General features: G+C 34.7%; 2 protein-coding genes across 3 annotated transcripts; both read right to left on the bottom strand.

Moving 5' to 3' along the window:
- Nucleotides 1-2231: 2231 nt before the first annotated feature.
- LOC105839727 (serine-enriched protein) lies at nt 2232-14958 on the bottom strand. Of its 2 annotated transcripts, none has more exons than XM_036284389.1 (9): nt 12806-14958; nt 8533-8653; nt 7725-7890; nt 4176-4369; nt 3849-4066; nt 3595-3777; nt 3068-3146; nt 2819-2997; nt 2232-2730 (listed from the first exon to the last, which is right to left on the bottom strand). In XM_036284389.1, exons 1-9 carry the CDS (start codon nt 13000-13002, stop codon nt 2529-2531), a joined length of 1539 nt encoding a protein of 512 aa, XP_036140282.1. In that variant the 5' UTR covers nt 13003-14958; the 3' UTR covers nt 2232-2528. The 2 variants fall into 2 exon arrangements, with proteins under 2 accessions (XP_036140282.1, XP_012541684.1); XM_012686230.3 differs by having other exon boundaries at nt 3897-4066.
- On the bottom strand, nt 4945-5880 carry LOC105839728 (probable small nuclear ribonucleoprotein E). The gene has a single exon (XM_012686231.3). The coding sequence runs from the start codon at nt 5765-5767 to the stop codon at nt 5483-5485; it is 285 nt and encodes a 94-aa protein (XP_012541685.1). The 5' UTR covers nt 5768-5880; the 3' UTR covers nt 4945-5482.
- Nucleotides 14959-17573: the final 2615 nt, after the last annotated feature.

Raw genomic sequence — 17573 nt, 5'->3', positions numbered from 1 at the left:
TTCATTATTGGCACGATCGACATTCTACCGAACGGATTGCCCTCCTCGAGCGAATACGCGCACACGAAAACTTTGCCCGGAACGAAAATCAGCAGGACACGAAAGTGGCGTGACGTCACGTAACCTCATGGAAACGCAGGCCGAGGAAAGCGATGAGAAAACCGTTTGAATGAAAATTACGCGCCGAGATACAACAAACGGAGACAAATTCGTTTCGAGAATTTCGTATGCTCGCACGACGACTAGTAGCGCTTCACTTCACTTCACTTAATTGGCACTCGCGATACCGAACGTATCCCCTTTGAGAAACACTTTGCTCGAACACGCACACGAACATTTTACTCGAAACCGAAGAGACAAACGCATAACACGCGTTACAAGTGAATACGATCTCACATGCCTCGCGGGTCGTCTGTTAGCGCGACGGCATTCTCAACAGACCACCGTACCTGCGCACAATGAATTCTGAACGCGAGACACGCACGGAGTCGACAGTGCGTCCGACCGGCACTGGAGCGTGAGGGAACAATGGCGGCAACAGCGTACGGGACGTACGTGACCGTTGACCGGCAGACTCGGCGGTACTCGGCGCTAGTCGGCGCCACTCGCCGCGCCTGCGCCGCTGCCGCCATGTTGCTCCGTTGCTCCGCGCTCCAGTCGTCACGTACGCCTCTCCAGCGCCGGTCAGACGCTCCGTCGACTCCGTGCGTGTCTCTGCGTGTCTCGCGTGTTCAGACTTAAGGCCGAAGGCAGAGAACGAGACGTAGATGTCGTATTCGTAGTCGTAGGGTAAGGCAGAGAAAAACGTAAGTCGTAATATACTACTATTCTAGAGGATAGAATAGTATACTACGACATGTACGACTTACGTACCTACGACTACGACTGCGACACCTACGTCTCGTTCTCTGCCTTCGGCCTAAAGCCTCGTCTACAGAAGTCGCAAGCAGCCAGTTGCGACTTGCGACAGCCAATGAGTGCCTAGTTTCTAGTTAAAGCTCGTCATAAAGCACAATCATTGGCTGTCGCAAGTCGCAACTGGCTGCTTGCGACTTCTGTAGACGAGGCTTAAAGTGTGAAAAGGATACGTTCGGTAGAATATCGCGAGTGCCAATTAAAGTGCTACTAGTTGTCGTGCGAGCATACGAAATTCTCGAAACGAATTTGTCTCCGTTTGTTGTATCTCGGCGCGTAATTTTCATTCAAACGATTTTCCTCGGCCTGCGTTTCCATGAAGTTACGTGACGTCACGCCACTTTCGTGCCAGGTTGATTTTCACCGCCAATCAGACGAGCCGTCCTTTTCACTTTTTCAAATGTAACGGTCGCGCTAAGTGAAATTCTCGCGCGTAGTTTACGTTTTACTCGTGTGTGATATAGTATCCGTAATATCGGGAGTGCCGAATAAGGTATCGGGCGATCGTTATTAATGTGCGGTTCGAGAAAAGCAGGACGATGTCAGCAGAAAGCGGCATCCATGAATCAAGCGACTCGGTATTAAATATACTATTTTTTCAAGTGATACATTTCTTTACCTGCTTTTGTGTTTGAGTTTAGGAATGATATTTATCACATTTTCAGAATCAAAACTGGAAAAGGAATGTAGCAGTATCAGCAGCAGCATCAGCAGCAGAAGTAGTGACAGCAATCGGTGAGTGAATTTTTATCAAATCAATTATTTGAATATATATCATGTATATGTAGTATTGCACATTTATAGAACACGATATGCACATTTGCATAAAACAGATTGAAAACATGAATGCATATAATTGTAAATTTTACGGGTATAGCATGAAACAAAATCAAATAAACGTGGACATAGCATAGAAGAAATCCAAAAAGTCATACACATTATCTACGGGATTCATAGATATTTGACTACATATAGTTCAATGTGCACATTTTGTGCACATAGAAGCGTCATACTCATGGCAAAAGACACAACGATTGGTTAAATTGAACTTACAAACATAACTGTTCGTAAAAATATCAAATAACAAATGATATTCAAACAGTAAATAATATGTATGTGCCAAGAATATTTGAATAGTTTCAATTCAGTAAATATGTTCTCCTTGTCTATGCTCATTTATGCATGCTCTTCACGACGTTCTGTTTGGCGAACATACAAATTGTTTATTACATGTAGTTCCGAGAGCACGTTTATACTTATTTTTGTTAATTATCAAGTGCCGAAGCCAAATGAGTATTATATAAGTATCGAAAAGATTGACATTTATTCGATTGATATTTATTCGAAAAATTTACAAAAGGTATAAGTACATATACTTGTACAAATGCAACATAATTATAAAAATATAAAATGTAAAGAATAATCAGTCTTTCCTTATGTCGTTGCTTTAAAATTATATGTATGAATATAAGAGTATGATTTGCATGACTGGTGAATTATTGTTACTTTTCGATGTATAACACGAAATAATTCCCATGGACGGAGAATAAATCATTATATATTTATTAGATACAAGAAGAGCGATGTATATGCAAATGGTGGTGATAATTAATTTAGTGATTGGACTTGGGAGCAGGATGACTCGGGGTGAAAACCTCATAGTCGATTACTGAGAAATGATAGTCTCCCATGAGCAATTGATTAGATGCGTGGTCGCCATCGTAACTATGCGGAAGATTACTGTAACTCTCCTTGTTGACATTGCAATTGCTCGATATAAGTAGATCAGCTCCGGCACCAAAGATTGGTCCTATGCTGCAAGAACACAGATTATATTAAATTAAATTATCTTGAGAACACGGCAGCCGAAAAGATCTCTTGTAAAAATCGTAGTGATCCTTACTCCGGATGGTAGCAAATCGCGAATGATTTCTTCACAATATCAAACTTCGTTGGAGGTACGTCTTGATTATTTGTCAACGTGAAGAGAAAGCTCTTCTCTGAAGCAATGTACTGTGCCTTCGAGTTAGTTTTTCCCCACGGAACATCGCTGAATCCTCCGCATATCTCGCCACGCACTCCCTTAAACACAATGATGCGGAAGCAGTATTAGTAAAAGAAAAAGTTGAATGAAAATTATATTTATACTCACCAACACTATCACGTATGTCGGACAAACGTTATCGCAGTGCCGATGAAAAGATGCCGCTGAGTAGCCATGATTGGACGCTCTGAAAATAATTGATTGCAAACTGTGATTATCCAACATAAGTTGTATGTGAAATATATTTTTGCATATGATTTATGTACATATTTCATATATTTCTTATAATCATCAGCACTTTCTGTACAATTTGTACAATTAAATCTTATGAAAAACAATATTAATTTTGATCGAAATTAAGATATAGGATTTATAATGAGGAAAAATATACAATTCCCTTTAAATATCTCAATTTTAAAAGAAATTCATTTAATTTTGCTTTTCAAATAACCTATTTAATTATATAGATATCATAAATGATATTCACAATTGATAACTATGTACAGAGCACCGAAGGGAGAGTTATCGAAATGTTTAAAAAATAGAAATAAATAAATTACGTGAAATACTGTTATCGATTACTGTCATCTGATGCTTCAGTTTTAACAAATTTTCTGCACGGTCTTGAAACCTACCGATAGACCAATCGCCAACCCTGTTTCGACACGCCATACCACTGATTTAGGACCCGCTGGAAACCGACCTTGTCCCTGGAGAGGATCTGCGAACCCGGGAAAAGGAACGGGCTGACACGCGGCTGCAGTCGCTTGTCGGAGCAGACCTCCGAGTACTTGTTCGGCAGGGCTGCATACCTATACCTAAAGCAAAACGTCGAGATCGAAGGCGATTCCGCCAAATGGCGGGTGAATGCCGCCCCGTTAGATCGTACCTTAGAAATTTCGAGCCGCTCGATCGATCGGGATTGAAAAATTCGTACCTCTCCAACGACATCTCTATCGGCACCGCACCGGTCGGCTCTACCTCCTCTGCAAACACCTGGCTGTCAATCAACAGCAAGCGTACGTGATTTATTACACCGGACAGGTGCTGGCACACCCTCAAGCGCTCTTCTTCGGTCCAGTGTTGGGTAGGCTGCGTGACTCCTGCCTAAGTGTTATTTAAAAGTTCACAGTTAGTGAGACAAGTTTGTCTAACTTCTAATAAATAAATTTGGAGCGTTACAAGAGATACCACAAGACTTTTAAAATAAGTATACCTGATATTTAGCCCAGTTCAGGACTGCCCGCCACACGTCCTCTTCCTCCAACCCAAGATAATCCGATGATATTAATTTTACTAAAGCGTCCTTTGGAAGATTGCAGAATGCCGTCGTCTTTACTGTGTCCATAGCATTCTCGCCGATAAAAGCAAAACATTTCTCGATGAATGATGAGCAAGCAGCCTTCCCACCTGAGACATACAAATGAACAGCAATAGAAAAAAGATAAAAAATAATTTTAATCTACGAGTTTTTATATCTAAGAAATTATTTCTTAAAATTATTAAATATGTTAATAAATTAAATATATTATATTCAAAAAATTACTTATCTCTTTAAAAAATATGTATTTATCTATCTCTCTGTTTTAAAAATATAAAGTTATAATTTAAACTTATTCGTAATTATGTAACAGCTTGAGCATTAAAGTAAATTCATAATCGTTAATCAAACAAATTAAGAATTAAATGCAACATTGAATCACTTCAAATCTAAGCAAATCCAGGAATTTTTCTATAGAATTTAAAAAAATTTTAAAATATATCTACACATAAACTTTCATACAAGGACATTCTCAATAAATAAATAGTAATTCTACATTTTCAATGTAAATTTTGAGTTTTTAAATAACTTCAATATATTATATTATTTTATAAATACCTTTAATTGTTCTAACAGATATGTTATTTATATACTTTTCTCCATAAAACTCCTAATCATTTTTTATACAAATATTTAGGTATTTTAGGTAGTAATGACAAGAATATTTAGAATACGAAATTATTTAATAATTACTTATATACATTATGTTTATCTTGCGTGTTTACTATTTTCACATAATAAGTTCAAAATGGATTTCTACAAAAATTGTTACATTGTGACATACAAAATAAATTGATATATCTGTGCCCTTAAGCAGCACATATGATTAAAATTGCAAAATTAAATTTGTGTAAGTTAAATCTGATATTGGGATGTGCGTTTATGCTAAACATTTAGTGGTCCTTTTCTCACAGCAGGATTTAACTGTATCTCGCATTTAAGATTCACATACAGCAGAAAAAAAAACTTGTATCTCTGAATAACACAAATACGAATCTCCACTAGGTACAGTCATCATCAGTCACGCGATACATTTCTCTTTGTACGTCTAAAAAGTTATTGGCTTTCACATTCAACGCAACTCCCTGAGAAGAGCTTTTCTTGTCGTCACAGTCCAAGAAGAGACTCCAAGTTCTTCGGAGCCAATCTTCTTACCCGGCGCCCGCCGAAATCGCCGCCAGGTTGAGGTTATGTTCCCTCCTTTAGTTTACCGTGGGATTCGTATTTTGAATCAACGTGATGTTGTCGCCTTTCAACATAATCCGTCCAAGTGGCTTTCTGTTTTTCGTCTTCTGGTGATACTCCTCGGCGTCATCCAGCACCAGATTCATGTACTCGTCGAAGCCGACGATGTGTCCCTCGATCCGAAGGTTCACGTTCTCGAAGAGCCAGACTTGCACGCGCGAACGGTTCTGCAGGTAGCGAAATATCAGGTTGATGGGCTGCACCATCACCTTCTGGACTTTCTGCGGTCCTTTGTACGACATCCTTGGGCCGTTACGTAAAAAATAAGGGCGTTAAACAGCGATGTACTTCGCGTGCGTGCCTCGTGAGCGTGGGACGCCGGAAAATGGCGTTTTCAATTGCGACGCTAACGTAACTACGTAACAGCGCTGCTCGCCTGCTTGCCTCTAGTGCCTTTTGGTCTCGTAAAAATCATTACGATATTAGAAAATATTTCGTGTCTTCAATACAAAGTTTTGGATAAATAATTACTTTGATTTTGACATTGACAAAAATGTATACATATTATCTCAAAGATTATTTGGTTATGATATATGTATGTATTTATTTGGTGCAATCTATTTTGCTTTGAGAATCATAAATTGTCGTGCAATGAAATCTGCGTTTATACAATATAATTTATTTGTCAAATGTTAATTATTAGACGCACATAAATTATTTGAGCGGCAAAATTTATCGACTGCAGATTGTCTTGTCGATAATTCTAGCTGTGATATCTTCTAGTATTTAGAATTACCATTAGATGGCGTCATATAATACTAGACCGTGAAGCCGTGAATGTTGAGACCTGTTGTTTTATCTGTAGTGCTAATAGTATTTCGCACAATGTAGTCGTATTTTCTCCATGGAGCTAATAGAGGATCCCCGGAACCAATAATTTATTTGGTTAGAAGAGTTATTCGCTTTTGCTATTATGGATATTCGGATTAAGGAAGAAAATGTTTCAGTTTGAAATGAATGAATTTGGATCTTCCGATTCTGAACAAGAATCCGAGAAATCTATACTTTGTCGGTTATTTCGAGTTCTCTAGAAGAAAGAGATACTGGATTCTCTTACGAAACATACACCTTTATATCTTTAGAGATGGACAATTGGAGACAGTAACGAAGAGAATTTAATCAATAGACATTACTAGCATGTCTGATGCAACTTCTACTCTTGATCCCAAAAGAGAACAAATGTTCTTTCTAAATCTCGTACCATAACTAAAGAAGTTGAAATGTAGTACGAAAGCTCTACGTAAAATATCAGGTACAATAGTTTCTCGTTCTACAATCAACTTTACCAATTACATATTTCTTATCTAAATAATAATAGATAAGTAAACAAATCAACATTTATACATATATATAATTTTAATTACATTTTTAATGAGAAATTTTTGATAATTTTTCTTCTAACGCACTCTTTAATTTAATTAAAATTATAAAAAGAGTTTTTTTCAACTAAAAATTTTTATTGAAAATATATAGATATTATAAATGGTTTACTTTTTAGATATCTACTTATATTAAGACTTAGATATTATAAAAATTGTTTTATTATTAATAAAAAATTAAATAATTATTTGAAGCAAATATAATCAACACATTTTATTTTATTTGCTATTTTATATAATGAATTTGATGCACTTGAACCAAATTCTCTATAAATATTAGTAGCTTTTTTAAATATGCATTTGATTAAAAAAATCATAATTACTTACAGTAACTTTTTATTTTATCTTGTACTTTTAGTACTTTAATGTGTTTTACGATAAAGTATTTCTACAAAAGATATGTTTCAAGTAATATTTTTAAATTTAAATGTTTCCTTTAATAATTCTATATTCAATTTAATAAACATAATGCATATACAGTACATAGACAAAAAGATATCTTTTTTTTATCAAATATTTTATAATTATTCCAATTGATTTATATGTGCATTTTAAGTTCATACTAAAATTTTATATTTTATAATTAGCAGGGATGCTGCGATGAATGGATCTATATCGTGCTATCAGAAATATGTATATAATCAACGGAACATGACAATGCACTTGGCAAGAAAATATTCTTCGTTTGTTCTGTGAGTAAAACTATTCCATGTATTTTTTATATGCATGCATTATGATAATGCAATTAGAAGTCTAAAATGCATTACATACGGCGTTACTTTATCTCATAAAACTAAATATATAGATGTTACATAAATACCTGGAACTCGTTCTTGAGCTTCCAAAGCGGCAGTTAAAAGTGCACACGCGTTTCCGGGACTTAAAGTAACAGACACATGTTCTTCACAACTTCTCCAAAGTTCTTCTATTCCAAGTTCCTGCGCTAGACCCAGCATTTCGAAAATCCCACTATCTTGTAGTATTATCTACAATCAATTAAAATATTTATAACTAACATTATTATTTTACAGTATAATAGAATTGATTGTTCCAATTTCTCGATAAACCTATCTATCAGGTAAGCATGTGTCTATTTTCATTTTTGTTTTCTTAAATACGGACACATATTTACCTGATAGGTAAGTTTACAAAGAAGCTGGAACAACCAGTCCATAGAGTTACAGAATTTTATCACAAAATCTTATTATTAAATATATAAGTTTTTAAAATATAATTCTATGTAATAATAAAAATATAATATCATTTTTTGAAAGATAAAATTTTTTTAGAAAAAAGGGATTAATTAATAACATAAAACTTATGTACATTAAAAATTATATTTAATAAATTTTATTAATTTATATAACAGCAAAAATAATTTAAAAAAAATATCTTTTAAATGAATACAATATTTTACAAGTAGCATAACAGTCATTTAGAAAAGTTCCTTGAAATTTCTGAAATTACTTTCTTATCACTTTATCACTTTTCTGATTAAAAACAAATGTTAATAAAAGAAAGACTTTGAGATGTGTTGTGTTAGAAAAACACCGAATGACAGCGTTACAAAATTATTTATTTTGCTGATTGAATATAGAGCGTTATTAAATTTCACAACTGATACCTACCATACCGGTGTAGATGTAACGAATAAACTGGCGGAACGTTTCCGGATGCGCGTGTGGCATTCGTACCGGTGTCGGATTACCGGCTGTGCCGATTCTCTTGGCGGCCGTGAAGTTCTTGCATCTGCGAAATAATTTTTGACAACGTGTAATACACCGAATCGCCTCGAGTTTCAAATAATCTATTCTAACTTTATTTTTTCTTAAAACAAATAAGCACGTCTTTTCGCCATTGTTGTGCATGCTACTTTTCACGCGACGGTTTTCATAACAAAAGAGCTTAATTGACTTTGTCATGAAACCGTTGAGACATACGAAACCGAGGTACAGCACGACAGAAGTGTGCTCTTCCCCTATCCTTAGAAATTAATGGCAACCTTCGGTGGCACCCTCATGCCTCGTGTCCCTCTGCGTTAGAATGAGCACGAGATAGTGGAGAATGCGGAGATCAGGAGAAACCCCATGTCGTCCATTAATTGTCCGATCTAGACCTTTCGAATCGTACGAGAAATTACGCTCTATTGGTGTAATAAACGTGAAAATATGCGTGCGATGTGAAATAGATCGCTAAACTTTGGCATATCTTGCTCATTTTGAGTAAAAATCTATCAATTTTATAAGATTGCTGCTTTTTGCTTACATTTTGATTGTTATGTGAAACCAGGATGATTTCCCTCTAAATATATAATATTTAAATTTTATATTGGCAAATATTGAATTATCTAAATATTTAAATACTGAAGTATTGAATTTTTATTATGATTTTTGATAATAAACTAGGCGAAATTGAATTGCATATAGCAGAGTTAATTTCAAATATTGATATCGCATCTGTATAAAATTGTGACGCGATATACACGAATTAAATTTATTTTACATTTGTTATCTCAATCTAGAAGCATAATATTGTAAAACAAATCAAAATGAGAATTGACATATAATTAAATGAAACTCAAATAAATGTCACGCCTAGAAAAACACACTCCGACATCTTAATAGTATCTACCTACTGGATATATCGAACTGAAATTGGATTTAAGAGGTGGAGGGTTTTCAAGTGTAACGAGAAAGAATGAGAAGTGAAGTTACAAACGCCAGTCGTCAGACCGGGCGTAAATTGATTCGTTTTTCAATCGACTCAGACAGACTTTGTTTTTATTTCGCGTAGTCTTAACATCGTTAATTAGTTTTGCCAGACAGTTTTGTAAAAAGAAAAAGAAATCAATGATAATTTATGCCTTCAATAACGACACTTAAAAGTTAAATCCGTTAATAACCTTTGTATTATTCTCCTCGACTGTTATCCTGTGAGCACTCGAGGCAAGCATTTTTCTTATGAAAGTTTCTTATGCAATAGCCTTTCTTTTTAAAGAGAACTCTGTAACATTATCTGGCTAACATTAATTTCACGAATGCTATGAATAACAAGATTTATTTTTTTTATATTTTACTCTTATTTTACGTATAATTTTATATAGTGCAGTTTAATATTTTCTCGATAAAAAATATTACAAATTTGATTATTAAAAAGTATGATTACATTCTAACTACGTGTATAGTGTATACACAGAAAAAAAAATAATATAGCCAATAACATATGTGATTGCGGGCTGCCAACTACATAAAATATTCAATACAATATTTGCTATTAATGCAAGTACAATGTTGATACTGCAATAGCATATATTATTATATTGAGTATATCTGTAGTTGGCAGCCCGCAATAACATATCTTATTGAATATATTACGTTTTTTTTAGTGTATAAATTAATATATTGTAATATGTCACATTTACTGCAACGTTAAATTGATATCATTTTAGTTTTAGCGAAAAAAAAAGTTCTTTACTTGCTCCTATAGAATTTTATAATATAATACAATTTTCCTATCTAGAAATGCATTAATAAGATATTGCATAATAGTTGAAGAGCTAGTTTAAAAGGTTAAAAGAATTTAACATATCGGGACTTTTTAAAGTGCCGAAGCGCAATAGCGTAAAGTACATCAGCGCTTCCTATCGAATCAAAAAGAACTGTGTCAAAAGGCACGTAGGCGAAACAGTCTTTGAAGTCTAGCGTGAACTGACGTCAGAGAAGCACGCCAAATATATGTAACGTCTAGGTCGCGTGAGAAAACCGGAGATAAAGTGGATGAAAAGCGCGAAAATACAGCCAAGCGCTCTGGTCTCGGTTAAGCTGAACGTTTTCGACGGACGTGGCAAAAGTTTCGAGCTCTCGGCACGAGAGTGTTGACGATGCGTATGAAATCAGGAAAGGGTGAAACGATGTTTATCCAAATAAATTTTGTAAATCATGGTTATACACCAGAAAACATCACGCAGAAAATTATTGCCATATGTACAAGAAATATATATAAAAAGTTATTTTGTCATCTGATAAACGAATTACTCATATACCAAAAAATATGAATGTTTACAGTTCACATAATATATTTGTACATATAGTCATAAGCAAATAGCGTTTACTTGTATAAATACATTTAATGCTCGGTTATAATTACTGGAATTATTGCAATTGCCGCTAAACGCGCGATTATAGTGCTGTAACAACTTTTTTTACCTTCACATTCAAACAGATTAAAAAATAATTAATAGTTTTGGAAGACGTAAGTACTCGCGCTGAAATAACAATATAATATTTTACAAATATCCTAATTTTTATCCATATCATACGGTTGTCATCCAGTTCTTTAGCTCCATTTATATTTGTAAATTGCTTTACTCTACGGAAACTCCGTTGAAGTAAAGATTACCGGAGAAGAGTTTACCGGGAAGGACGTTAATATTACGCGTGCTCTTAGAAAATTTTATTTCCATCTTTTCAGAGTCCGCTACTCGTCGTGGACGGGCGAGTCCTCGAGTGCGCGTCTCTTTATCACGATTTTCAATGCAGAAGAGCGTCGTAAAGAGTTTGAGCGCGCAGTAGCACGCATTGTCCATTCGTTTCAACCGCGGACATCTGTCACTAGCACGCGTAACTTAATTTTCTCAGGTTCATGTTGACGGGTAGCCGAAACGAGAGAGAGAGAGAGAGAGAGAGAGAGAAATAGAGGGCAGGGAGGGAGGAAAGGAGAAAGAGAAAAGCGGGAGAGAAAGAGAATAATACTAAGGGGTGGAGATGACGGTGGAGATGACAAAGGTCCTACCGTTACTTTCCGCGCCTGATATTAAAGGGATTCGTGGAAATGTCATAATTGACTTTACAATTAGCGCCGCCTTGTCTCACGATGTGCCAACCCTTCGCCTTCAAGTTCGCCTTTCCTCTAAATATCAACCGAATTCTCCTTCTGTTCTTCGGAGAGAGAGAGAGCGCCAAGGGATGAAAGTGGTGTAGAGTTATAGAAAAAGAGTGCTCCTCTCGCTTTGTAACTAATTAGAACAGCCGATCGATCCGTAACTATCTTCATAAACCGTAACAGGCTTAATTAAAATTTATCGCTAGCACGAATTCCAGCGCCTCGCGAAAGTTCAATAAATCGCTTTCTTTCAACAGCCGTGCTTTTCCTATAATATTCCTTACAAGTTACGGTTGATAAGTTTTGTTCGTTTCATTTTGCATGAAAAAAAAAGTACGTTTTTAATGGAAATGAAGGGGCTTTGCATCTTATATTAATATCCTATTCAGTACTGTTAACTAATGGCCCTTTTCTCTCACTGAAGATCGTATTTCTTCTAGATATATTATTTTATTCCATATTAAATTTAATTCCGCATAATACGTATATTCATCGTTGAATATTTCGTGACGAATATCCGCAGTGGAAATATTTCCTTCACATCTGAAACTCGTGCTCATTAAAATCGCGATGTTAATTCTCCCTTGACAATTAATCGCGTACCTTTACGGTATTTAAGCTCTCTGAGGAAATCTCGCCCGTAGCAATTTAATCAACATAATAACGACGGGATGTTACAATAAAAATTACTATTACAATTAATCCAACACCCAGAGGGTATTACACTCATAACTTCATCGAAATAATTAGCATCATTCAATTTGGAGTCCTCACGGTATCGAGAAATAACTATTTAGTACAAATAATTTTACATCCACTTCTTGGAAAGTTCCACTCACACTAATCGAGATTTATTTTTCTACAAATATTCAAGATTTATAACTTGTACGAGTTTCTCCGCGATATTAAAAATTCCATTCGTTAATTACACAACATTGTAGGGATATCGCGAGATCTCATTTTCTTCAAATTAAGGGTAAAATTAGCGTTTTCATAAATAATGGCTCGTTAAGGCCTAACCTGGCTTGAAGTATTATTCTGTGGGCATAAACAGGGGTCTCGTCCCTCCCTAACAGGAACACGATATCAGCCGAGTCTTTATCCTCTGAGAGTCGCGCCAGATCCTCCAATAGTCTTGGTACACCAGCCAATCCCGCCTCACCAGACATCCCGGCAGCACCTGCCGCCGCCGCAACGGCAACAGCTCTAGTTCCCATTGTTCTCGTGCTCGTCCCTGTATACAGACGATCGTTAATCAAAAGTGAATTAAGTAATCGGCTTGAATAATTAACAAAACAAATCCTCCAGAGCGCAGACTTGTCACCCGTGCCATAAATATCAGTATTGTGCGCAGATCCAACTTAATTCCCATATTAAAAGCACGGGGCACAATTGTAATTTAAAAATTAAAATTTACATGTATCCTCCTAAAACGAAAATTTACTTGTGCTGTCTAAAGAATATTTCCTATATTACTTAATATAGGAAATATAGGGGGAACAATTTATTTATAATTAATCTGCACTCTTTCTGAATCGCGAATCCAGACGTAAAAACGTAAACGAGGAACGTATTTGCTCTAAAGGGAGGCACCCATTTATCATTTATTTCTTATCGCACCCCCCGTTGTGTCGGGAAAATCTCGTAATGGAAGACAACGCCAGCAATTTGCGATAATCCGAAATTAATAGGACTGCGAGAGCAGCAAGAAGTTGACAGTTGCGCGCAACGGATGGCGACGCGTCCGGTGGAGTTGTTCTCGTTTTTTACGAGTCGGTTGCGGCACATTACGGACGCGGAAATTCGCGGTCGTTGAAGAAAAAGCAAAAAGCGACAAAACCGATTAAGGTACAATTGGTGCTAATTGCGCCATTAATATTTGATTTGCGCGAGCATGCGCGTTTATTGGTTCATCCTGTCGATCGAGACTCGCAACCAAGAGGGATTTTGCGCCACTGCGGAGTGACGACGCCAATGGCGATCGGGCCTTCTGATTCCCTTTTAATTAGTTTGGGTTTTGTAGTTTTCGAACGCATTGGCCGTCGATTGTACCGTGACACGAGAGTTCGCAATCAGCAGCTATCATTACCCCTCCAGCGCGTCTCCCCACCGCACACGTCGTATCTAGGCAATGTGATTCGATTAAAATGTCATTGCCAGGGATGCTCTAACATCCACCTCTGATGGTGTCATAAAGAAGTAATTAGCGTTTAGATTGTCTCGGGGTAGAAGCTTGTGATAATACGCGTTGATTATTAATTTCCGCAATAGACTCTTGTGTTTAATATAGAGAAAAGTCATCAGTGCCGACGTAGGCCTTCTAACACAGCACCTCATTATTTCTTGAAGCTTAAACATTGTACTGTGTTAATACTGATAAAAACATAATAACATATTTAGATAATTTAAGACATAAAACCCATAGCTTATATTTTTCTCTTTCGTATTTTCCTCGTAATGCATTTCCTCATAATGTATGAAGCATAAAATCATCGCAAATAGGACAGTGTGTGATTTACAAATTTATATCTATTATACATAGATTTCGCAAACATAGTTCCCCAAAACAATATGCAGATACTTTTATCAATTTAATTAAATTAATTAAATCAATTTAATTAAAAATAACTTGCAAATTGCTTATTTCTTTAGAAAAGTTTTCATAGTTTCTAGTTTTTACAAAAAAATCAAGAAGTGTTGTAAATATAAACAGGAATTTGTATGACTACACATAAATAGGGACGACATAATGTACGATTTTTCAAAGCTTATCGTAAAACGCATCAATTATTATTGATCGCTAATATACTTGCTTTTGCCGAAACGCGTCTACTCTTATGAATTGAATTAACGTCTCATAAAAATCACGTGTGGAATATCAAGATCGTTTCGCTTCACTTAACAATCACCATTACAACAATCACACATTGAAATCTCATCTGTAATTTGATGCAAATAACACCTGTAGTAAAAAATATTTGAAGACGTTTATTTTTGATTCGTATGATCAAAAAATATATATCACGCAAATATATATCTGAAACTTCTACATTGACACGTGACAAAATATAAATGGAATCCGGTTACGAATCGAAGATTAAGAAAAACCAGATCGAATCTATCTGTATCTATATTCGGATATTTACATATTTAGAAACTTATTAATCATAAACACTTTTTTATTATCATTTAATATTGTAATCTTTGAATATATTTAAGATTATAATTAAATGTTAATATTATAATAAAAAAGCATTGAGATTAATAATAATAAGTTTTTACGTAATAATAAGTGTTTGATACATGTCCAATTACTGGGATGTTTACCTTACTTGTCACATTATGACACTGTTACACTATACTATTCGATTATGATAATGTTATTGATTGCATCCGGATTTTAACAAAGAAATCGCCGAAAATCCAACGCCACAAACAAGTAATCAATCGAGTATAACGCTTACCTCGCGCGCCCGACCGGATCAGCAAGTTGCTCGTCAAGAGCACGAGAGGAACTAATTCCTGGCAGATCACATGGACGAGGCGATAATCGAACTTTGCACTGTATATCTCTTTTTCCAGGTGTCGTTTTAAAACAGTTTCGCTTCCGGTCACTTTGTAGTTTTCGTCGTTTCGGAAGAAATCGTCGCGCCAAAAGAAAATTCTGGGAAAATTTACGTGCCTTTGCAGACGAGTATGTTTTACGAGCGCTGGACCATGTCCTCGCGCTCGACTATGCTGCCTCTCGGGCAATCTCAGAGGCCGGTCGCTCTTCCTCTTTCTCTTTCTCTCTTCCCGTCTTCCACCATCTCTTTAACTCAGTCGCACCGCGGCAGATACCTATGTGGCTCCTTTTTCCGCACGTGTTCACCGTGCCTCTATCTCACGGGACTTGTACTCCCGCAAGATCACTGCTCCTTGGGCCCCGTTGTTGCCAGATCGTCCGTGAATCACACGGTCAAAAAGCGTTCGCAATGTTATATTCCGGTGAGCTGCGACTCTTCCGTCTCTTCAGGTTTCATCGCATTTTCGCAGTGTTCTTCGCGCAGACAAATTTAATAGACCCATATCTCTGATTTAGAAATGAATTATATATTCTATTATTTATTAATTATGTATTCATATTTCTACGTCAGATATAAGATTAGAAAAATAATTTACGATATGTGAATATATTAAATAACAAGAAATTTTAATCTGCCAAAAACATTAATCGAAAGCCTATTTTATACCTTTGTAAAAAAAATTCTATTTTTTAATTTGAAATTTGGTAATAGGAAGTAGACTTATTACCATTTCGGAAATGATTTCGCATACCTTGCGGTTTTGTGGTGAAGTGGTGGAACGATGCAATTTCGTTTAGTCTTCGAACGAAAGAGATAGTCTTGTTTATTTTTACCATCATGGCCGTTCAACTTTCTTTCGATTCGGGACCAATTGTTTGAAACGCGGATCTAGGATTATTATATCACTGTGGAATTATTTTGGAATTCTTACTCACTCAACAATATAATTAAAATATTGTAATTTTTAATTAACACAAACACACAAAATGACTTTATAAAAAATATTTATAGACATTTTGTTACAATTTTTCATATATATAGTATTTTAAAACGTCAATAATTAGGATATAAAATATAAGAAAGAAAGAACATTTCATAATTTGTTTCTTTTCTAGTCTTCTTGTACTTTCACTATATTATATGAGTGTTTTGTTTCCTGCGAATCTGCAGGTACTGCAGCTACCGCTAATAGGTACAATACAACAAATGGAAAGTTCCTCGAAGGTATATCGAAGAATATAAAGAACCGTTTTTAACAGATCGGAAGAAAACATCGGTCGATGGTAAAGCAGGTTTAAAATTTTCACGATCCTCAATAGATGTCTAACATTGATTATTGATCCCACTAAACTAAATCATCACACAATAAATACGAAGTGTTTTTATTAACGACCGTTAATTTTATTACCATTAAATGATTTATTAGAAAGATATCAAATTTACTATTAAAAGAAATTAATATAGACAATAATAAATCAAATATTAAAAATTAACATAGTATTTACAAATTCTTTTTTTTACGATTTGATCAGTTTTTAATTAGTATAAACTTTGTAAATACTTAAAAATTTATATTAATTTTATTAGGTTAAAAATTTATACATTAGTAATATATTTTTTATTTAATTAGTTAATACTTTATTACAAGAGTAACATTATTATTAAATTAAGAGTGTACGAGAAATTTTACAATCATTATATAATCAATTATTTTGATTAATGAGAATATTAATATGAAAATATCGGGATATATTATTTTGAATTATTAGCGAACAAAGTAGGCCATAAAACGAAATATAGTGTCATTCGTAACATATACGCGTCTATTGATTTGTCATTTATTTATTATAAATTAATTAATAATACAGATGTGATATTGATTTTAAAAGTAAACTAAAAAGTAATTAGAGCTAATTTTGTTTGTTAGTTTTCCATGTTTATTTATTATATACATTATAGCAATCAGTTGATTGACAAAGTATTAATAGCAAATTTTCATATATACATAAATGTATTAATAAAATTTCAGAAAAGATTATTTTATATTTTTTTTATTTTTTGTAATGTTAAAACAATTTTGGAAACTGTTAGTGATATTTAAGAAAAAAAGTTAATTTAAATAACCTCTTTAAATCTTTTTAATAACTTTTTGAAATTAACGTATAATAGATTGTATTTGGTACACTAAAACATATTGTAATATATATTAAAAATTAACATAT

Source organism: Monomorium pharaonis, chromosome 3, assembly GCF_013373865.1.
Source record: "Monomorium pharaonis isolate MP-MQ-018 chromosome 3, ASM1337386v2, whole genome shotgun sequence".
In the NCBI taxonomy this organism is placed as follows: Eukaryota; Metazoa; Arthropoda; class Insecta; order Hymenoptera; family Formicidae; genus Monomorium; species Monomorium pharaonis.
Note: the sequence above shows the minus strand (reverse complement) of the source record. Positions and strands in the feature narration are given on the sequence as shown.

Bases quoted from the DNA above. Each gene is read 5' to 3' on its own strand.
- LOC105839728 (XM_012686231.3), bottom strand. From the start codon at position 5,767: ATGTCGTACAAAGGACCGCAGAAAGTCCAGAAGGTGATGGTGCAGCCC.
- LOC105839727 (XM_036284389.1), bottom strand. From the start codon at position 13,002: ATGGGAACTAGAGCTGTTGCCGTTGCGGCGGCGGCAGGTGCTGCCGGG. The intron at 8,654-12,805 runs GTTAGGCCTTAA...ATTATTTCGCAG, and splicing joins AGAATAATACTTCAAGCCAG to ATGCAAGAACTTCACGGCCG. The intron at 7,891-8,532 runs GTAGGTATCAGT...AATTGATTGTAG, and splicing joins GTTACATCTACACCGGTATG to ATAATACTACAAGATAGTGG.